Here is a 22,292-nt window from a genome sequence, read left to right as displayed (position 1 = left end):
ACTTTCTTTTGAAAACCAGCACATGTACGATACAAAACAACTTTCATATTAAAACACACAAGTTCAGTCTCAACAAAAACCTGTGAAATACGACTGGAGACGAGGCCTCATTTAAAAAATCTTTACATTTTCTCCTGTGACAAACTCAGAATATTCAGAAGTTTAAAGCATCTGAAATATCCAATGAGATCTGGACTCAGAAATGAAACCAGGAAGTCATGTGACCTGTTGTAATGTAAAAAATAAATAAATATATACACAAACAAATTAATAAATACAAATGAACACAAAGTGTTAAAAAGGAGAAATTCACACTGTCAGAAAACAGAAGAGGAGAGTTTCACATCTGATGAAATCTATAATAAATCTTTCTCTTGGAGCTTTAATAACTGATCATGATGGATTCATGCTTTGGGCTTTAATCTCTCCAACAAACAGCAGAGTCACTTTTCAGATGTTAGTCTGTTGACTGGTGTAAGAAACCAACATGAAAACAATCCTTACTGAGACTTTTACTAAAAACTAAATCAAAGAGTCGACTCACGATGATAAAATCTAAAACACGTTTAATTATTTGCTGTGATATTGATGCAAAATTGAATCTTTTCAGTTTAGTTTAGTTTTTATTCTCAGATTTGAGTCTGAACCGCTGCTGGATTTAGTTCCTTCCAAAGAAAAACCTGGTTTGAACTGAATGAATGAAACTAGATCAAATCTCTTGAACTCTTCACTGAGAACAACATCAGGAACATTTGTGTTTGATGAGTCAAACCTCAACAGGAAGTGATCGGATCAGAAATGTTCCTGACACAACCTTCAGTGTGAAAAACAAAGAACCGGTTTGAGTCTCTAGTGAGATTTAGATCAGTATCTTCTTCGAGGGATTTGAGTTTCCACAGCTTTGTAATAATGAATCACTGAGGATGACAGTTCTCTGACTTCTCTGCTGACACCTGAACCTGAGTGTGATAATGAAAACAAACACGAGTCATCGGACAGGTTTTTAAATCCCAGCGTCACAGAACCGTGAAAACAGATCAAACCTTGACGCTTCTCGACCGTTCACGCCTGAGTCGGAGGGACGAGCCGCTCAAAGAGAAACACGACTAAAGTTTAAATGTTTGTTTTCACTTCTGAACCAGAAGAGACGTCTCCAGCTTCAGACAGGAAGTGGATGGTCTCTGCAGTTGGTTGCTTAGTGACAGAAACTCCTCTGAAGGAGGAGCAGTGATGGTGAAGAGTCAGAGCAGCGATTTATTTTCTGGTAGTCGAGTCATGTGACTGATGAGAACCAATCAGGAAGAGAACGTCTGCGTCATCGTGTACAAACGTCTCAGTTTCTGTTCAGACTGAAACACAAACCCAGAGTTTTCAAACTAAAACGAGAGCAGTTTACACAAGTCTCTGATTCAGAGGCTGGAAACTCCACCAGGCGTAACCATAGCAACAGGGATGAGTGTTAAAGGTCAAATATGTCGGATTTGTTTCCAGGTTCAGTTTGTGAGTTTGTGTGTTCGTCGTCTCATGATGATAAAATCTTCTTCATGAGGTCAGGAGACATGAAATCATCTGCTGTCGTTAATGTGTTTCCAGCTTCTGAATAAAACTTTATCAGACAAAAATGTATCCTTGTATTTCTTTAGATGGAATTTGATGCTGAGTTTGTTTTTGTAAACGAGACCTCGCTGAGCAGGACGAACGTGGACGGAGGTGAGGACATCGAGCGACATGAACAACAATAAACGCAACAAACAGGGACAGTCACGTTTTTCTACACTGAGGGTCACAGTGAACAGACGAGTGTTAAAGGGGAGGACAGGGACACACTGTTCCTTTGTCCTCGAGGGATGACTCAGTAGGGACGTCCTCGTCGCTCCTGTCTGTGGTCCCCCCTGAAACAGACAAACATCCTGATGTCACTGAGCTCAGGTTCAGATCCTCCGTGCACGAGTCTTATTCACATTCATTTCTTAATCTGGTAAATATCTGAATCTCAGCGTCCATGTCGACATGTCGGTGTTTCTGTTCTTATATAAAGAAACAAGCTGGAAAGAGAATTTAGAACCTTTCATGTAATAAAACCTTCAAACGTTGACATCAAGGATCTTTCACCAGTGTTTTTTGGAGTGACTCTGACCTTGCGTCCATTTTGCCAGGGCCGTATCCTCCCCGGTCGCCGCCTCGGGCCCCTCTAAAGCCCCCCCGGTCGCCGCCTCGGCCCCTGAAGCCGCCACGGCCCCTGAAGCCGCCACGATCAAACCCTCCTCTGCGCTCTCCTCCGTAACCTCCTGACACACACACACACACACACACACACACACACACACACACACACACACACACACACACACACACACACACACCTGAGATTTAATATGTGTCTGTTGCTGAGTCTTTATTAGAAAAGTGTGTGATTAAAAACCAACAGGAAACAATGTCAAAGTAAAATCTGTCTCTTTCAAATGTCTGTTATTGATGAATTACTGAAGCAAACATTGTCATAATGAATATTTCTTCAGTTGTTGATTTTCTTTATTTTTCCTCCGTAGAAAGCAGAAGCAATAAAAGCTAAAAACAGGACAGACCATAATCAACATGTCCGACCTCTTTCCATCGGGGGCATCCCTCCTGCGTCCTCCGGTTTCGGAGCCTTGCACTGGTTACACTCATTTCGCCACGAGAAGTTCAGGTTGCCACAGTTACTGGAGAGAAGTGACAGCGATCAATAAATAATAGAAATAAGACAACATAACATATTAAATGAGAGGATAAATAGAATTATTATTTTGTATAATTAATTCATATTATTGAACATATCAGTGACTCAAGAGTTCGAGCACTTCCAGTCTCCAGCTCTCTGCTGTCCTCCTCCTCCTCCTCCTCCTCCTCCTCCACCACCACCTCCTCCTCCTCCTCCTCCTCCTCCACCGTTGCCGTTGCCGTTGCCTCCTGGGAAACCTCCCCCTCGACCCCCCGCAAATCCTCCATGGCCCATGGGCCCTTCAACGAGAAGAAGTGTGACCAGTGAGACCATCAGCAGAACACGTGACTGATGAAGAAGAGTTTGTCCTTCACATTGATTCTGTGAAGTTGAATCTACAGAAGCTGCTTCTTTATCTTATTTTACTTTAAATAACCTTTGAATGAGATAATTGTTGTGAAAGTTCAGACAGAAAACGACTTTGTGGCGACACTGGGACGAACTTTCAGTTTGTGTCAAACGAGACAAAACAACATCTCATACTAAATAACAAAGTTCAGAAAAATGGCCTCACCTCCTCGTCCGCGACCTCCCCTCATTCCCCCCCGGCCTCCAAAGTCAGCTCTGCGGGTGGCGAAGGAAACTTTGATGGGATTTCCATTGAAGTCTTTACCTGGAGAGGAAAGTGAAGACGTGAGAAACACAACACAAGACAGAGTGAAACGTAACTGTACATTATCTGAAATCAGTTAAAAGACTCAGAAGTTCTAAACAGAGTTGGGTGGATTTTGCTGTAACTAAATCGCAGGTGAATCATCTAACGGCCGACGGACAAAGAACGAACCATCAAACCAGTCGATGGCAGCTTTAGCTGAGGGGGGGTCGTCAAAGGAAACGGTGGCCTCTCCTTTCAGCTTCCCCGTCTCTCGGTCTGTGTACAGGTTGATCATGGGGAGACCCGTCTTCTTGTTGACCTGCCGGACAGAGAAGAGGGACAGTGACTCAAAAAGAAGGATCACGTAACGGGTAAAGATTTGGATGATGTCAGTGCAGGTCAGAACTTCATTAGATCTGGATTCATACATTTACAGTTGACGTCCACTTGGGCAGAACAATTTGTTCAGATTTGAGTTTTTTCCAAGATCCAGCCCCAAGGAAAAAACTAACAAATACAGACTCCACATATTTATTGATCTCAATTTGAATCCTTGAATCTGTAAAATGTCTCTTTTTGAATCAATCAACCTGAATTTGAAGACACAACTTTGAGATAAATCATCTTTATGTAAATGTTGTTTTTCTTTTCTAATCAAAGTCTGAGCCTCACGTTTGTTTGATCAACTTTGGTCAAAAGCAAACTCATATTTAACTAATACACATATAGTCCAGAGCTGAGGCTCGTTACACTTCATTTAAATCATTCACACGATAAACACACTAGTGAATAAATGTACACGTGTATTCATGATTTAAATCAATGCAGTGTTGGGACCTGGTTTTTTGGGAGACCAAAGCTCTGCCTATTTGTGCAGCCAAAAGCCTGAAGCCGCATGTCCCTCCAGGACTCAGTCTCCCAGGGGCCATCAACGTCACACAGAGGTGTGAAAACCCCCCCAGGGACACAGGTTTCAACTCCCATTGGTCACTCTGGACCCCATGACCTGTGAGGTCACCGGGCCAATATAAGGCCTGTCCCCACTTTCTTCTATCTCTTTCTACACTCCCTCCACGGAGAGAAGGCTGTCGAGCCTCTTTCCCTGCATCGCCGAGGGAAGAAGCCTGGCTTCTCCAGCTCACATCTTCTCTTTCCATCCAACTCTTCGAGAGGAACACAAAGGTGCAGCTTCCAGCTCATCTCACCAAGGAAACCTCCTCGCAACCCAAGCTCTACCAACCTCCTAGCAGCGACTCGATGTCCTGCTGGAGAACTTCAACCAGCAACTGAGCTGCACAGCTCAACAGAATCACTAAGGCAGCCGCCATTTTGGAAGCACGCTGACTCACACAGACACACACACACGTAGACTCACATGCCTATCTTTATTTAATAAGTACACGGTTAGTAATTTGTGTTTTTTTTTACTTTATTATATTCATAATAAATGTTTTTCTTTCACAAATGTTTTTTTATTAATGTTGCATAAGTGAATTTCGCCAACCTCTACACTGTCAAGAACTCCATATCCTTCAACTTAGCTAACTATCTATATGGTAATTTTGGTTATAGTTATTAATTTAATTGTTAATCAGAGTTCCAAATTTGTAGTTAGTACTTTTATGAGACCTATTCAATAAATTGGCTATATTTTCCCTTCCTTTGAAGGGTGGTGCCCCGAGGTAACTTTAATCAATTAAAGTTATTATTTAATATTAATATTAATAATAAAATATGAATATTTAATATTTTATTTTGATAACCACAATTATTGAATGCCGAAAGGCACACCATTTTATGGTATCTCATTTAATTCATTATGGCACAACAGCAGCGATCGGTTCATCAACATGTTGAAACTCACCTTAATGATTCCAATCTGCTTAAAGAAGTCGGCCACTGACTCGACCGTGTAGTCGTCTCCCAGGCCTTGTACGAAGATGGTGTTGTTGTCAGAGTTATCCTGGTCCTGCACTGTGGACAGAACACAACAGTGGACGACTCTTCTCATCTTCTCTCTCGCTCTGGCATCATCAAGTTATCATCTTATAAATGTGATGAAATCCTCTATTCACAGACGAGACAATGTGATCACTCTGTTGTTATGAACAGTGTTCAGCTCAGGTTTGGACCCGCGAGTTTCATCCCTCGGTTCCACCAGCGTTTGTTTGAGGCCTGGTTCAGAACCTCCACGTCTCAAACAGGTTCGTCCAATTTCAAACACAGACAGTAAATAATTATCTGTTATTTCTCTGGTGTGAAAAAGAAGCTGTCCTCTGGTGGACAGACGCAGACATCTGGTGCGTTCGGCTTCATTCGGAGCAGTCGTGCAGATTGTGGAGATGTTTTGTGGAAATGTGAAGGAGGGACTGAAGTCACATGATTGAATGAAAAATATCCAGTGTGTGAGAGAGATGGAAACAAATGAAACTCACTGAAGCCGGGTCCTCCATGTCCCGAGTCTCTGGGTCCTTGAGGACAAAAAGACAACAACACGTCACTTGTGGAAAAGAACACAAACAAACACCAATCACACAAACTGTTAATTGATTTTATTCCCACCAGAACAGAACCAGCATTCAGCCACTACAGCCTCTGGATTCGTTTTACTGTCTTTAGTCATCACATCATCTCATCTGTCAACGAGCAGCTCATTAGTCCAAGTGAAGGAAACAAGAGCATTGTTGACATACTGTCAGTTTACGCCTCAGGACAACCACCGCTCTGCTCCCAGTGCAGTTACACTGGTTCCAGTCGATTCTATAACTCAGAGTCTGACACTTCACACACAGCCGCTCGGGTCCAGCTCATTAATCCGTCATGTTCACAAGTCAAAGCATTTGTGTTGATGCATTTCTTCCTCTTCTATCATTTCCTTTCCATTAAATGTGGAACTTAATCAGATTAAAGGGCCTCGAGTGCATCCTCTTTGTTTCACACTGTTAAATGTGCAGTGTCTTTGCTCATTTAATGTTAAATGTGTGTATTTTTGCTTCCTGTCCAAATTGCTGTTACCTGTGATGTTGTACATGTTGCTGCTGTACGATGCACAACTAATTCCAGATGCTTTCAGACAAGTATCATCATCGCTCACACAAACCCAACCGGCCTCTGAAACCAGGTCCAACCCGTTGCAACACAATCCCTTTTTGAGTATGTGTAAGTTCCACTGGGACGTTAATCCATATCATTCGTTCCTTTGTCTACTTCAGGTTTCACAGAGCTTTACAAAGAATTCTTGTAAATCTTACCAACATACATCTTGGGATTAACAACCCTGTGTTTGTGTTCCGAGAACATTTTGTGTTACGCATGGTTACACACCTTGGTGTGTAAAGTCCCGTCACACTGTGTGAAGACGCTGTGTCACTGGCAGCTTGATTTACCGGAGCTTCAGGAAGTGGATCAGTTTTTACTTATTTTAAACCAACTAATCGTCAGAAGTTGAACTGTTATCAGAAGCCACACCCCCTCGCAGCAACACAACACTTGAACAATCAAGAGGCTTGTTTTCTACACAATTGATTTATTTCCCAAAAGTGACGTCACTTCCTCCCGTGACAGTGACGTCCAGAGTCGACGGTTCACCTCAACATTTCAGATTAGTTTAATTTGTATTAGTTTAACTTTAGGACCAAGTTTTCTGACCGTTTTGCATTTTCACCATTCTTTTTTTCCCGATCACCAGATGATGAACATGTTTTTCCTCGTCTCATTGTTTCAGTCATTTGTTGGAGCTTTATTTTGGTGGAGGTTGTGTTTTCATCGCTGTTTGTTTGGCGAGTTTATACAGAAACTGATTTTCTTTAAACTTTGGATCAAAGAAGAATTTATTCACTGATGAAACATTTCCACCACTTTCTTTAACTTTGTGACTTAAGAGGGTTTTTTCAACATTTTTGTGCCTTTCTCAACAAATAATGCAGAACTGGAATGTGAGCAGTACTAATGTAGAATAGAATAGAATAGAATCCTATTATTTAATATGTATGAACAAAAACATTTGGTGTGGATCCACAAAACGAACTGGATTCAACATAAAGATAAAGTCAGTGTTGGCAGAGGTTTCTCTCTCAGAGTCCGTCTGGTTTATATTCTTGTAATAATTTAAAAAAGATCAGATCCTTGAGAATCTGTCAACGTGTCACCTGCTGATTTAGATTTTTTTTTAATGAACAAAAGCAACTTCAAACTAAACGGTTTTAATGTAAATGCCAAATATCTCTGTCCCCACCAAAGATTTCACCTTCAGCCGTCAACGTATAACATGTAATAATTCAAAGTAGATGTAATGTGTGCCTAACAACCTTTGGGTTTACTTTCCCCAAACAACTGAGTCATGTGATAAATCCTCATCATCAAATGGTCTTTTGTTCCAAATGAACCATCGAGTTGTTGTGAAACCTCAAGTTTTCCTGGTGTACACACAGTACACAGAGTACACACAGTACGCACACCACCAGTATCAGGTTACTGGTACTTGATTATGTTGCACACTGTGCAGTAAAAGCAGTTTTCACCATCCAACCCTCATCTTTGTCCTTCTACAGGTTCCACACACTCTGGTATAAATGTTAATTCATCAGTTTGTGACACACAAACTCTGAATCACAGGACATTTCCCCTGCTGGTTGTTGTACAAGCTTCTGATTCCTTTCTCCTCTCAGCTCTTTTGTTCATAGACGCAGCAACAAGTCCAAGGTCTTATGACAAAAGCACCTGAACACCCATTGAATTCAAACACCTTCAAGTTCTACCTGCACGGATACAAAGTGAGGTAAGAGGTCTGTGACCAGATGACTCCCTCTGCTGAGTGAGAGCGAAGCTGCAGTGCCTCAGGACTTCAGACTTTCCGCTCTTACAACACACCACTGAAAATAACACCAAGCTAAAGACACCTACTTATTACCATATTGAGAAGTACAATGAATTGATCGTCTTGTAATAAGTTCAGTTTGTCCAGCAGCTGGAGCGAGTGTTTCATTGTCCTCCTGAGATAATCTGCTGTAATAATTAGGTGTAATTTTCTTTCTCCATGTCCTCAGGTTACATAAACACCACACACGTGAATGAGCACAGCTTTCAGTTTCGGGTTGTGACCTCTGACCCCCTTCCCTTTAGCTTCCACTCTTCAAACTCAACAAACCTCTTTGCTCAAGTTTAAATCACTTACCACCAAACTTATTGAATCCTCCACGATCGCCCATTCTGATGAAGAGGGAGAAAGAAAGGACTCACATTGAAGGCTGGTGCTGACAGCGAGTTCTCTCATTGGGTTGTGGGTAACCTTCATTCTCAGTCTCTTCATTAAACCCCCCCCTTCTTCATCTGCCACTTGTCCTTATTAACCCCTACTTCGTATTGTTCTCCTGGATAAACCTCCAAGGACAAGAGGCCACTTTAAAGACCTTGTCTTTGTTTGTGCAAAAGCAACTGAAATCTGCCACTTTTACCCCAAAAGTCTTTTAGCAGCTTGTACGTTCCGATTCCATTTCCTCACACAACTTGGGTTTGTGTCAATTAACCAAACACTAAGATGTGGACTTCTTTTCTTTTTTTTACGTCTTAGGCAATCACTACTTTTCACAGAAATGCAGCAAATCCCCAAACAGGTTTTATCAAGATCACCCAAACTATGAGTATTTTTTATTATTTTCATAATTCCAACTACAAGAGGACTGTTTACTGTCTGGTGACGTCCCCATTTGTCCATTTCCCAAATGAGGTTTTTAGAGCAGAAAGCCAGCGTGGAGAGAAGGTAAAAGCCTAGAAGAAGATTCAAAGATTGATTAAAGCAGAGTATGACACAGTGATCCGTCAGGGCTGCTCGGACAGGAGGCGCCAACAGGGGGACAGGCAGGTGAAGGTGAGGCTGGCATGTTAGTGTGTGTGTGTCGAGGCCGCTCTTTGGTCAAGGCCCTTTAGTTGCCATGGAAACACAACTTGGCATGTTCTTGTTTACAAAAATATTTGCTTTATACATTTCAGTGTGTAGAGTTGAATTAGGAAAAATCTATAAAAATAAGCAGCCGTGCTGCTGTGCATCGTCTTCACTCTACATTTTAACACTTTCTCAGTTTGTACCTTTTATAAACGACACAATAAACTTCATTATACTGGGATAAAAACCACAGGTTGTACCAAGACACAAGCGCCAGTCACAGACTGTGAATAAAGACGGACGACAAGTCTCCACTTCCTCCCATTGTTGAAAAGAAAGAAGCTGAAATACTCTGGATGCCACATCGCCTCCGCATCCAGGCACTGATGCTTTATTCAGTCGGAAGGTGGCTGGAGTTCTACCAGCGAGACCACTTTAGAGATTTTAAGACTGAAACCAGGGATTTAAAACCTGTTTGTGACATGAGATCAAGTTGTGGACACAAACACTTGTCTCTGTTTCCTGCTGCTGTGTTCATGTGCACAGCGATCACCAGACGTTTATGAAAATATAATATATTATGCTGTGTTTGAAAATGCATGTGACAAACTGAATCATTAAATGGTAATAAAATGTTTTCACTAGCAGCCTATTGATAATGAATTCACCTTGAATAAATCATCACATGTCTTTTCTCTCTGTCACAGAATCATCTTTTAATAAGAAATATTGGGATCAATTTTCTTATCCTGTATTATTTGGTGCAGGATCACAACTGATTATATTTTACACCCAAGGTTGCAGCAGATTGGATCTATCAGCAGTTTACTGATACGTCGAAACTAAAATAACCTCCGTCCACACTAACACCTGGAAACACGTCACGTGACCATTCACGCACACTGGTCATGTGATGGAAACAGGAAGTACATTGTCTCCTCTGCAGTTGGTTGCTTAGTTACACAAAATACTAGAAACGAGGAACAGTGACCTTTATATGAATCAGGGGAGAAAGGATGTAGAAACATGTTCACGTGCTCTGGTTGAGGAACTAAACCACAGGCCTGTGATTCTGCTTTATTTATATTCTCTCACACATTTTCATCACCTCGCGTTTTTTATTTTGCCTTTCGCCTTCGCCCTGCCGCTCCTTTGTCCCTCGCTGTGACCCGTCGGACTCCATGGTAACGCAGCCGCCGCCAAAGCTAAAGCTAAGTGTTGTTTTGCTAGCAGGCGGCAGAATCAAAGCTTTTTCTACTTTTAGCAATAAAAACCTAAGAATGTGACTTTACGTTAAATCTCCCGACGACCACCCACGAGCTCTGATGAAGACACAGGAGCGACCTGAGCGGTGAGACGCTGCCAGCGGGTTCACTGCAGTTCAGCTGTTAGCTAACTGCTGTTAGCTAACAGCTGTTAGCACCCTTTATATTTATTATTCCTGTATTTCCCGCTGATAACTTGTGCTCCTGCAGAGAACCATGTTCCCTCTGGAGCACTGAGACCCTCTGAGTCTTCTCAGGTTCCATCAGAGGAGGAGAAGCTGCTGTTAAACACACTGAACATCAGAGGAGCTGCTTCAGGGAAAGACTTTAAAACTAAACTTTAGAATTAAGAGAAGCTTTTCTCTTTACTTCAGCTTTGAACTAAACTCTCACTCCTGCACTTTTATCATTTATCACTTTCTTCTTTTCTGTGGTTCTCATGTTACTTTAAATCTGTTCTTATATGAATTACATTTTAACATGTTATGTTCATTTGATCTATATTGTATGTGAAGCACCTTTCAGAGGTCAAAGCTGAATTTATTGTTTGAAAGGTTTTATACAAAGTTTATTATCATTACTTTTACTCAGCAGGGGTTGAAATGTATTCAGTTACTCATTAGAAGTAGAGTACTTGTACTTGAGTATTTCCTTTTCACGACTTTCTTTACTTCTACATTTACACACAGATTGTGGTGAATGGGATTCTCTGGGAATAATTTGATCAGACTGAAACACTTTCCGTATATTTGTGAATTAGATGTTTTTGGAGTGTTAACATAAAAACCAGGTCTGTTTTCATTCCAGATGTGATCCCTGTTGAAGATTTCTCCTCAAACAGACACGATGCCAGTAAGAATTGATTCTTGGATATTTGATCAGATGTAATATCTTCTCTGTCAGATTCACTCGTACACGTGACTCTGTTGGTCGTGTTCCTCAGGTGCTGAACATCTGGGAGCTGTCCATCCCGCTCCCAGCTGTTCTGATGATCACTCTGGGTGTTTACATGACGGTTCTGGGCATCGGGCTGTGGATCCGATTCTGTCTCAAGGTTGGTGCTCGGAACGCAGTCAGTGTATCTGCAGAGCAACGTCTAATGTCAACTGAAGGAAACGTGCACAGGTCGATAAAGGACAGGCTCCTTTTCACTTGAAACTCATTTTGATTAAACAAAACGTTATTTCATCAGACTAGTTTTCACATAGAATCTAGATTTTATCATATAAAATTATAGATTTGTGTTATTGAGGATTCAAAAGAGATTGTTCATATTAAAAATACAGATTTCCCATTTCCCACTAATATATTATTGTTGGGGTTAAAATGAACCTTACATATCAAACTGCAACTTTTATTAGTTTCACATGGATTAAATTATTTTAATTTTAAAATTGGATTCAACTTAAGGTCTTTAACGCGGTGAACTGAATGAGCGGACTTCTTTTTAACTATATTTAAATACAAACAAGATCATCGGTATTATATAAAATGATACCAACATAAAGTTTGAGAAACAAGCCAACAAAACAAGAACCCACCAATGAACCAACACAAGTTATTACTGAGTGAAAAGTTCTTCACATCCTGACATTGTTGACAGTTATGATCCGTCTCACCGAGGCTGAGACACAACAGGACGTCCACGTCTTCGCCAAGTAGCAACCGAACAATTCTGTACTTATCAAACTATGTTTTTATTATCAGAACAACTTAAAGTAAGTAAGTTAGTAAGACTGGTCTCTTGGTTTCCGAGTGGACAAAGTTCCAAACAAACAAATCATCTAAACAGAAATCGAGCATCGCTACATCAATCAGATATCAACTAATGAAATTCAATAACTAAACATCCTTATTAACCAGAAACAGGCGACTTCCTGGTCAGATAGTGGGGTTCGGTTTGTGTTCCTCTGTTTGTCGCTACACACGAGTTCAACACTTTAAAGCTCTGATTTCTGCAGCTGTCTTCTCTCTCAGGACCGTTGTTCCTCAGACTACGGTGACTGCTGTCCCAACATCTCTGTTTGTGAACAGTGCTTCAGACTGGCTGAAATGTGCAACTGCCGCCTGCCAACCATGCGTTCATGTCTGGCCGATTCGTGTCCTGCTCCGACTGTAAGTAACCGACAAAGCCCTCTGGATTTTATCTCCAGTCTGGTCTTCTCATCTGCACCAAGACTGAAGTTTCCACTTGAAACACTCCTGTTCATTTAGGAACCAGAGTCTGACACTGTAGAACGGGAGCTTGTCAACAAGGCCAAAGATTATCTCAAGAAATACATTTGTGAGTTAGAATGCGACAAAGTTCTTGTTTATTCTTATATATCCAATCACACGAGACAGGTGTTGTCATGTTTGTCTAATCAGGATCGTCTGTGACTTGTGGTGGAAAAACTCTATTTACAGAAAGTTTAGAGACATTAACATTTAGTGTCGGACATGTTTTCCCAGTGTGCCAAGTGGGACTGTGCCTGCACCTGTCAGCCTCCCGAGTGCGAGTCCTGCAACTGCCTTTGCTTCGAGATCAGGATCAAGTAGAAGAAGAGGACTCAGGTAAACTTAGGCCAGAGTCAGCAACAGGCTCCTCGTTGCACCGCTGGAACTTTGTAGTAGGTCGACAGGCCGGAGTCTGTGATGAAGAAAAGTTATATTTATTTACAAAAATCGTAAATTTAGCCAAGAATTCAACAAAAAATAACTTAAACCATAGAACAGATTCACTTAACTGAATCCTGAATTAGTTGAATCTAGTTCAGGAAGTTTAAAGTGAACTGGGTCACAGATCTCATCTCTGGTTCAAACACATGGATCCAAGAGACATTTCACCTGTTATTGAGTTCACAGGAGGTTGAGGGACGGAAAGAAAGGATGAATGATGATGAATTGATGATTTATCTGGATAATATGCAGCATAAACATAAATTAACTGATGCGTACAATTACTACCTCAAATAATAAATAAATATGAATAAGTTCCTTACATAATTCATGCATCCACTTAGTAAACAAAGTGTCTGAGTCTGTATGGAAGAAGCCTTTTGTGTGAGTAGATATTGAAACAGTCTCTTCTTTGTTTCACAGTCGTCATGTGTCGGATCACACAGAGGTTCTGCTGTTCTCCATCTGGAGGCACCTTCTCTGTTTTACAGTAAATTCAACCTTAATGTGTTTTTTATTATTTCTCAACGTGTCTGATCTCCTGCCTCCGTCTGTGGCTCCGAGTTCTGGCTCCGTCGATTTTTATATTCTATTTTTAATGTTGTTTTGTGGAATTTGTATCGTCAGACTTTAATGTTCGAGAATGTTGTAAAAGAGACTGAAGTTGCTTGTTGCTGTTATTTTATACATTTATATTTTTCTTTTTCAAAGTTGTATTAAATTCTGAAAAGTTAAAAATGGATTCGTCAGTTTACTTTGTCCTCAGATGTTTTCAGATGTGTGGGGGGTGCAGTGGTGTCAACTGACCTAAGTTCAGTTAGTTAAAGCTGGTTAAGACTTTGAACGTTAAGACATAAAATCACCTGTAAACATCCAAATGTTTTTTTAAAGCTTGAACTTTTCTTTTCAGGGACAACAGAGGTTTTCAGAGACTTTGTCCAAATCCACGTTTCTCATTCTGCCTCCAAGTTTAGTGGAAATCTGATCAGTAGTTTTCATGTAAACACACATGAGTGCAAACAGTGCTTCAGATTCACTGCAGTTTTATTTCATGGAAAGATTTGACTTCAAGTTGTTCATCAGTGTCCAGTCAGACATCCCCCCCCCCCCTGCAGCTGGGGGAGGACGCGAGGTAGTGGACTGTTGACAGTTTTCTTTTCATCAGTTCACGAACCACAGGGGATGAGATGAACTCCATCTGCAGCGTAATCAATAAGAACCATCGCTCTGCATGTGAGCAATGAATCACTGAATCACACAGTATTTAAAAAAAGATTCAATCATCTTCAGTATTCAGAATTTGACACAAAAGATTATATGATTGTTATTTAACTGATTAAAAAAAGGTAAAAACAGGTGCAGAACCATGAGATTCTGGAACGAGAGGCTTCACAGTATCATGTTTAGTGCAGCTTAAACAATTCTTCATCTCAACACATTTCATATAAGACTGTAAATTCAAACATTAAAGGAGACATATCATGTTTCTTCACTGTTTCTTTCCTCTACTGTTTTAAACCATGAATGTAGAAGTTCTGCAAAGTTCAAAAGTCTGTGATAAAAGGAGAACCCCCCCCCCCCCCCCCTGTTCTTCAGACAGGAGCTCAAAGTGGTGAAGATGAACAGAATATGTCTCCTTAAAGTTTCTGGAAGATCATCATCATTTATCCGTTTGTCGAGTGTTGAGTCTGCGGCGAGTTCTCAAAGGAAAAGTGCCGAACACAATCTGCTCCTCGTGCTGGAGTCGAGTCACAGATTCCTTCTTTACATTCACGTGTCAGTCACATCATCACTAATCACAGATCAAGCTGGAGGTTTCTATAAGAAGAGCTGGAGACTCAGTGAGAGGAGGACGAGGTGGAGGAGGAAGTGAGTGAGGGCCCCGCTGCTGCTGGTCGGGATGGAGGTGGAGGTGGAGGTGGAGGTGGTGTTGCTGCTGCTGGAGGCCGGAGACAACAACTTCCCCAAGTTCTCAGAGAGGAATGTGTTGTACTTGTCCAGTTTGGGGAAGACGGTCACAGTTACCGCTCGTGTTTTTCTGGTGGAGCTTTCAGCTGATAACACGGCCGCCTGGAACCAAGAGCCGTCCTGCTTACACATCAGCGGGCCCCCAGAGGCCCCCTGAGCAAACAGCAGAGAGAGAAACATCACATCCAACAAGCTGTTTGGATCTGAACCATGAAAAGATCCACATTCAAGCGGTTTTCAGATGTAAAGGCGTGGAAATTGGTTCAGACCTTTTCATACTGTATTGTCAAAATCTCTATTTGTCCTTTAAAGGTGCAGTGTGTAAGATTTAGTGACATCTAGTGGTGAAGTGTTGCAGCTGAATACCCCCCCCTTCCAAACATGCCAGAGAACCTGTGGTAGCTTCAGTCGTCATAAAACCTCTAAAGGTTTAGTTTGTCCAGTCTGGGCTACTGTAAAAAAACATGGCTGCCTCCGTGGAGAGGACCCGCTCCTGATGTAAATATAAAGTTTTAAATATAAAGTATTTAAATATAAAGGCTCATTCTAGAGTGAAGAAAACAACAATTAGTACAATTTAGATGAAACACACAAGTGAAACATCACTAGGATTATTTTATATTTCATTTCTGCCAATAGAACCTTTCACCTGAATCTTACACACTGGACCTTTAAACGATCTTAATACTCTGACGGAGAAAGTTGCTTCACACGTTTTATTTACATGACAGTAAATAGTATTTTTCTTGATTTCACTGAATGTGCTTTTCTTAAAGAGAACATTCGTTGAACTTCTCTTTTTCACCTGCTGTGAATGAGACACGAAGTTTGACTCTTGTTCGTAAAGTAAAACTGAAGCTAAAGCCAGGACATCGTCAGCTGAGGGTCGACACCCACATTAATAATATCACAATAATAATAATAATCTCATTATTAACCTTCTCCAGGTTCAGACTTCCTGTACAGAAGCTGTCCGTCCCGGACGCGTTGCCGCAGTCGGACACCGACGTCTGGACCTCCTGCAGAACTTGTTCCTCTGAAGTGGAAGAATAAGAACATGTGAATCACATATCATGATGTAAGACGTGTCAAACCGTGAGAGGAACTCACCCCCCCCTCGTCCAGAGCTCCAGCCGGAAGCCCAGCACGTGGAGCCCTCACTGAAGCTCCGCCCAGTGTCCAGGCAGAGGGGCTGGATGTAGTCGGACAGCGTCGGTCGGGATTCCAGATGCAGCACCGCCACATTGGAGCCGGTCAGGTTGCTCAGGGTGATGTTTGTCACGCTCAGCGTCACCTCAAAGGGATTCGACCCTTTCTGTTTCAGACGACCCAGGACGACGGTCCACTCAGACGCTGCGGGTGAACTGTGGGAGTGAGAGTGAACCACATGAGGCCTGAGGAGAACTCGAGTCTTTAAACGCCTGATGTGCTTCCATCCCATAGACTCCTCTTCCTCTCACTGTCCAGAGATGAAGCTCAACAGATCTGTGTTGTACTCTCCTGGTGTCTTACCTTGAAAAACAGTTGGCCTGACTCAGCACAGCGTCCACGGCCACCAGTGTCCCGCCACACACGTGACTTCCATTCCTCTGCAGACTCGCCATCCACGGCCACACGCCAGCCGTCACCACTGAGCTCCCCCCCAAGATCCGAGTATTCAAGGGGGCTCGGCCGCAGACCACAGCTGGAGAGAGAAGACAGAGAAGACAGTTCAGCCAGTTTACCCAGTTTAAATAGAACCAGTGAACAAGTCTCATTTAAAGGTTAAAAACCAGCTGATACAGAGACTCACGTTGGGCTGTGGTCGTGGGGGGGGTGGTGGGAGGCAGAACGATGGTGGTGGTGTTGATGGGAGGCAGGATGATGGGAGGCCGGACGATGGTGGGTGGGAGACCTGGACAGGTGACGCTCAGGTCGCTGTCAGTCCCACTGGAGGAGAAGGTGACGTAGCCCGGCTGGTTGGTGGTGACGTGGCTGTTGATCCATGCCTGATAGCGGGACACTCGGGTGTAGACTCCTGGGAAATTAGGCAACGCACAACCTTCTCCAAAACTCACCACGCCCTCCTGGATCCAGCGGCTGTTCTGCTTGCTCACCATCGGGCCGCCGGAGTCTCCCTGTGGGGACAGGAAGCGTCAGGAGACAGGAACTCCTTCACAGGAAGTAAAGACACAAACAGGCGGTGAGATGATCACCTGACACGAGTCCTTCCCTCCGGCTCGTAACCCGGCACAGATCATGTTGTCTGTGATTGTACCCACGCCGTAGTCACAGTTACACCGTCTGTTCCCCACCACCGGCACCTCCACCTCCATCAGGTTCTTTGGGGAAGGAAGTGGAACTGAACAGAACCAGTTCAAAGAAACACGTTTTAAACTCGTCTCACTTCAAAGGAACAAATATCAATTCACTGTGACGTCAGGTTTGTCATGTGTCATCCATCCATCATCCATCATCCATCATCCATCATCCATCCATCATCCATCATCCATCATCCATCATCCATCATCCATCCATCATCCATCATCCATCATCCATCATCCAACATCCATCCATCATCCATCATCCATCATCCATCCATCATCCATCATCCATCATCCATCCATCATCCATCATCCATCATCCATCATCCATCCATCATCCATCATCCATCATCCATCCATCATCCATCATCCATCCATCATCCATCATCCATCATCCATCATCCATCATCCAACATCCATCCATCATCCATCCATCATCCATCATCCATCATCCATCATCCATCATCCAACATCCATCCATCATCCATCCATCATCCATCCATCATCCATCATCCATCATCCATCATCCATCCATCATCCATCATCCATCATCCATCATCCATCCATCCATCATCCATCATCCATCATCCATCCATCATCCATCATCCATCATCCATCCATCATCCATCATCCATCCATCATCCATCATCCATCATCCATCCATCATCCATCATCCATCATCCATCATCCATCCATCCATCATCCATCCATCCATCATCCATCATCCATCATCCATCCATCATCCATCATCCATCATCCATCCATCATCCATCATCCATCATCCATCCATCATCCATCCATCATCCATCATCCATCATCCATCATCCATCCATCATCCATCATCCATCCATCATCCATCCATCATCCATCATCCATCATCCATCATCCATCCATCATCCATCATCCATCCATCATCCATCATCCATCCATCATCCATCCATCCATCATCCATCATCCATCATCCATCCATCATCCATCATCCATCCATCATCCATCATCCATCATCCATCATCCATCATCCATCATCCATCCATCATCCATCCATCATCCATCATCCATCATCCATCATCCAACATCCATCATCCATCATCCATCCATCCATCATCCATCATCCATCCATCATCCATCCATCATCCATCCATCATCCATCATCCATCATCCATCCATCATCCATCCATCATCCATCATCCATCATCCATCCATCCATCATCCATCATCCATCATCCATCATCCATCCATCATCCATCATCCATCCATCCATCATCCATCATCCATCATCCAACATCCATCCATCATCCATCCATCATCCATCCATCATCCATCATCCAACATCCATCCATCATCCATCCATCATCCATCCATCATCCATCCATCATCCAACATCCATCCATCATCCATCCATCATCCATCCATCATCCATCATCCATCATCCATCCCTCTTTCTTTACCTCCTGACCCGATTCTGCCCCAGCCAGTGACCCAGGAGTCGGTACCACTGTGGAAGACGCTGTTGGGGGCGGCGAGGCAGACGGGCCGGATGTAGTTGGTGAAGGTGACGGGTGAGGAGAGCTTCAGGAGGGAGATGTCGTTGCCAGTGGTCAATGAGTTGTAGCTGGGATGCTTGATGACCCTTGACACGGTGCGGGACACCTCGTTGGGGTTGGACCCTTCTTGTCTCTGACGTCCCAGGTACACGACCAGGTTGTTTGTGCTGGAGCTGCGATGATCAGACGAGAAACTTAATGCTGTGGTTTATTTTAAGATCTTGTCTGGATCAGCTGTGCTGGAGAGACGCTGGGTCGATCTCCCAACAACAGCCACACCACAGCGCCCACTGATTTCATTCTTTAATTAACACAAATCAACACAACAAAAGTACATTCAATAAATCAACCATGAATCCACCAGGCTCTTCTGCCAGTTTGACCATGGGAGGGCTTCACTGTGATGATCTCTCTCCTGGTGCAGGGACACTATCAAATACACATTTAGTTCAGTTATTATTTGTGTCTTCTCACCTGGGGAAGCAGTGAGCAGCTGTCAGCACCCATTCTTTGTTAATGAGCGATCCTCCACAGAAGTGACTACCAGATCTGTGTATACTGGCCTGCCAGGGCCAGCTGCCCTCAGGGGCCACCTGCCCCCCAACGATCCTGGTGTTCAGAGGAGGTCGACCACAATCTGCACAGAGACACAACAAACACACAACATTCAACAACACACAGTCTGCAACACCCCCGTCCCCCTGGGACTGAGATCGTAAACACACAGATGAGGATGATGATCTGCTTCTACTTCAACATACTAATCATCTCAGAGGTCGAGACCTTGAATCCCAACTGACACCTCACCTCTTCAGAACTGATTCAATGTGTGACAGTGTTATTTTTTAAAATCTTGTTTTAAGTGACTTATAGAATAAAAATTATAATTATCATTATTATTACGACCCTGTTAACAACAACAACATATTCACAGAAACTTACCAGCGAGTTGTGAGCGAGACTCTGAAAAACAGAAAACAAATCTGAGTCATCACTTCAACAATGAGTCATCACTTTCATTTCTATGTTCATATAAACTCATGATTCATCTTTCAGCAGCTGGAGACAAAGCAGGTTTACAGAGTGACGACATCTCAGCCTGTCAGTAAATCTCTCGTACAGGAAACGTGCGATGAGCAACTCGACGACACTTGAAAACCGAAGCTGCTGTTGATTGAGTGTTAAAAGTTCACGTCTTTGTCCTTCAACGTTCTCTGACAGGTTCATCAAATACGTCTCCGTGCGCTGCTCTCAGACTGGTTTGACTGCCTCGTCTCAGGTGGTTTCAGCTTCTACTTCCTGGTGTTTCCACTTGATTTTTGTGGCTGCAGCCGTCGTGTGTGACGACAGACACACAGCTGACGCTCACTCAGTGTAAAACACTTATCTGAGACAAGAGGATTATTATGTGCTGAAGCTACAGCAGATAATTATTCAGTCAGTTTCTCTCCATCATTCCCATCGTATTGTCATTAATGTTGTTTAATCTATAGGTTGAGATTTTTTAGCCATGCATGGTGTCACTTCCTGATTTTACTGATCATATGATGGAGAATCATTTTCTGATCAACCTAAACTTTAGATTTTCTCTCTATTATTTATTGTGATTGTGATTGTGACTCTATCGTGGATCAATATATTTGATGACCTGACCTTTGACCTATCGGCTCCAAAAGTTAATGATGTGGAGATAAACTCCCAAATGATATTCTCGCCAAGTTTGTTGAAAATGACGGGGGGGGGGGGGGGGGGGGGGGGGGTTGAAAACAATGCCTTGCTTCAGGCTGTGTCGGCTCAAACAAGTTTCCTGCCTGCTCAGTGTCACATTTAATGATTGTGAACGTCTCTTGAAAACAAACTATTCACTTGAGGACTTAACGAGTCATCGACCCTCTCAGCCGGACACGACTGGTCACATGGTCACATGATGCCAGAGGTCACATGGTCCCACTGACCTCCCACCTCAGGTTAACGATGCTGTCATTCCGTCCACTTACATGTCAAAGTGAAATGACTGAAATTACAAAACTACAAAAAACAGATGGAGAAAAGAACGAGGTTTGTGCTTCACATGTTTTTTATCACTAAATGAAACCTTTGAATGTGACTCACTTCCTGTTGTCGTGTAGATTCTGTTCTTTGACCCAAACAGGACGTCTCACACATTCAATAATAAAACCTCATTATTCTCAAACTCCTCAGAATCAGTTTTAAAAGGAAAAATATTGTTTTAATTACATATAATTATTTTTGTTATTATTTTACTGTCACATTTTGATTTATCTACTCAACGACAATCTGTAAACGTTTCGTGTAAATAAGATCAAACGTTCCTCACAAGTCTTCACTCTGCTTCCGTCTGTTGAGCATCGAGGTTCATATTTTAAATTATTAATGTGAAAAGCTGAAATCAGGTTGATGCCGGGAAGCAAGAAACTCTTTTCCTCAACTTTTACACTTATTGTCTCTTAATTCATGTGAGATAAGAATTAAACTGAGTAAAACAGTAGATTATTGTTACAATATTTGACTTTAAACAATATTCTGTGATAAAACAATACTCAGGTTCACAGGAGGCACTAATCTTAATTAAGATCTTATACAACTTCATGGAACCAGGACGGAACAATGAAATAAATGATTAGATTCAATTAAATCTAATTTAAATAAATGTCTATTTGCTGGTAAAAAGATCACAGATTAAGTTTATTTAGGGATAATCTTTTTAATATTATTTACAATTTAAAAAACAAAATAAAATGTGGACGTTTTAAACTTTTGAAACCTGATGAATCTTCTTTAAAAAGCAGATTTTGTTGAACAGAGAATCTGATGCGACTGTGACACGTTTAAATCCGAGTTAAACTGATCCTGTCGTCCTGCAGCTTTAAAGACCACTGAGCTTCTGGGTTTAATGGTTTTTCAACATTGTCCTACACATATTCTGGTTGTTTTTCATGGACGAGCTACTTGTTTTCCATGACTTCACTTCCTCCTGAGAGTTTTGCACAGATCTGAAGCTGAGGATGGTTCTTACCTGGCGTCAGGAGGCTGAGCAGCGTCGCCACACAGACGACTTTGCAGAGAGCCATGAGTGAAGGTGGAAATCCTGTGATCTGCTGCAGCAAACTTATTTATTATCTCTCTCTCTCTCTCGGCCCCGTGACTACTAACATGCCTCGCTCTACCTCTGACATTGTTACCTGCCGGGGACACGCCCCACACAGCTAACCACAAATCAGCTGCTTCCATTCAGCAGAACATTAATCACCACATTAATATGCCACTTTTACATTTGTCCTGAAAACCAATTAAAA

General features: G+C 42.4%; 2 protein-coding genes across 3 annotated transcripts; both read right to left on the bottom strand.

Annotated features, from left to right (window-relative positions):
* Window positions 1-1,696: 1,696 nt before the first annotated feature.
* Window positions 1,697-9,245, bottom strand: LOC117765986 (RNA-binding protein FUS-like). Of its 2 annotated transcripts, XM_034592654.1 has the most exons (9): window positions 8,530-9,245; window positions 5,792-5,827; window positions 5,221-5,330; window positions 3,546-3,675; window positions 3,276-3,374; window positions 2,829-3,000; window positions 2,605-2,702; window positions 2,138-2,288; window positions 1,697-1,892 (listed from the first exon to the last, which is right to left on the bottom strand). In XM_034592654.1, exons 1-9 carry the CDS (start codon window positions 8,561-8,563, stop codon window positions 1,853-1,855), a joined length of 870 nt encoding a protein of 289 aa, XP_034448545.1. In that variant the 5' UTR covers window positions 8,564-9,245; the 3' UTR covers window positions 1,697-1,852. The 2 variants fall into 2 exon arrangements, with proteins under 2 accessions (XP_034448545.1, XP_034448546.1); XM_034592655.1 differs by lacking the exon at window positions 1,697-1,892 and having other exon boundaries at window positions 2,260-2,288; window positions 2,586-2,702.
* Window positions 9,246-14,789: 5,544 nt separating this feature from the next.
* LOC117765982 (prostasin-like) lies at window positions 14,790-22,131 on the bottom strand. The gene is made up of 10 exons (XM_034592649.1): window positions 22,013-22,131; window positions 19,918-19,938; window positions 19,450-19,612; window positions 18,880-19,148; window positions 17,324-17,469; window positions 16,921-17,245; window positions 16,641-16,812; window positions 16,239-16,492; window positions 16,067-16,164; window positions 14,790-15,281 (listed from the first exon to the last, which is right to left on the bottom strand). The coding sequence occupies exons 1-10, from the start codon at window positions 22,065-22,067 to the stop codon at window positions 14,979-14,981; spliced, it is 1,806 nt and encodes a 601-aa protein (XP_034448540.1). The 5' UTR covers window positions 22,068-22,131; the 3' UTR covers window positions 14,790-14,978.
* Window positions 22,132-22,292: the final 161 nt, after the last annotated feature.

Source organism: Hippoglossus hippoglossus, chromosome 8, assembly GCF_009819705.1.
Source record: "Hippoglossus hippoglossus isolate fHipHip1 chromosome 8, fHipHip1.pri, whole genome shotgun sequence".
Lineage (NCBI taxonomy): Eukaryota > Metazoa > Chordata > Actinopteri > Pleuronectiformes > Pleuronectidae > Hippoglossus > Hippoglossus hippoglossus.
The sequence above is the reverse complement of the archived record's forward strand: the minus strand, read 5'-3'. Positions and strand labels throughout refer to the sequence as shown.

Coding starts and splice junctions, on each gene's coding strand:
- LOC117765986 (XM_034592654.1), bottom strand. CDS start 8,563: ATGGGCGATCGTGGAGGATTCAATAAGTTTGGTG. Junction 3,676..5,220: donor AGCAGATTGGAATCATTAAG/GTGAGTTTCAAC, acceptor TCTGTCCGGCAG/GTCAACAAGAAGACGGGTCT. Junction 2,289..2,604: donor GATGCCCCCGATGGAAAGAG/GTCGGACATGTT, acceptor TGTGTGTGTCAG/GAGGTTACGGAGGAGAGCGC.
- LOC117765982 (XM_034592649.1), bottom strand. CDS start 22,067: ATGGCTCTCTGCAAAGTCGTCTGTGTGGCGACGCTGCTCAGCCTCCTG. Junction 16,813..16,920: donor CCCCACGACCACAGCCCAAC/GTGAGTCTCTGT, acceptor TTCTCTCTCCAG/CTGTGGTCTGCGGCCGAGCC. Junction 16,493..16,640: donor CAGGCCAACTGTTTTTCAAG/GTAAGACACCAG, acceptor TCACTCCCACAG/TTCACCCGCAGCGTCTGAGT.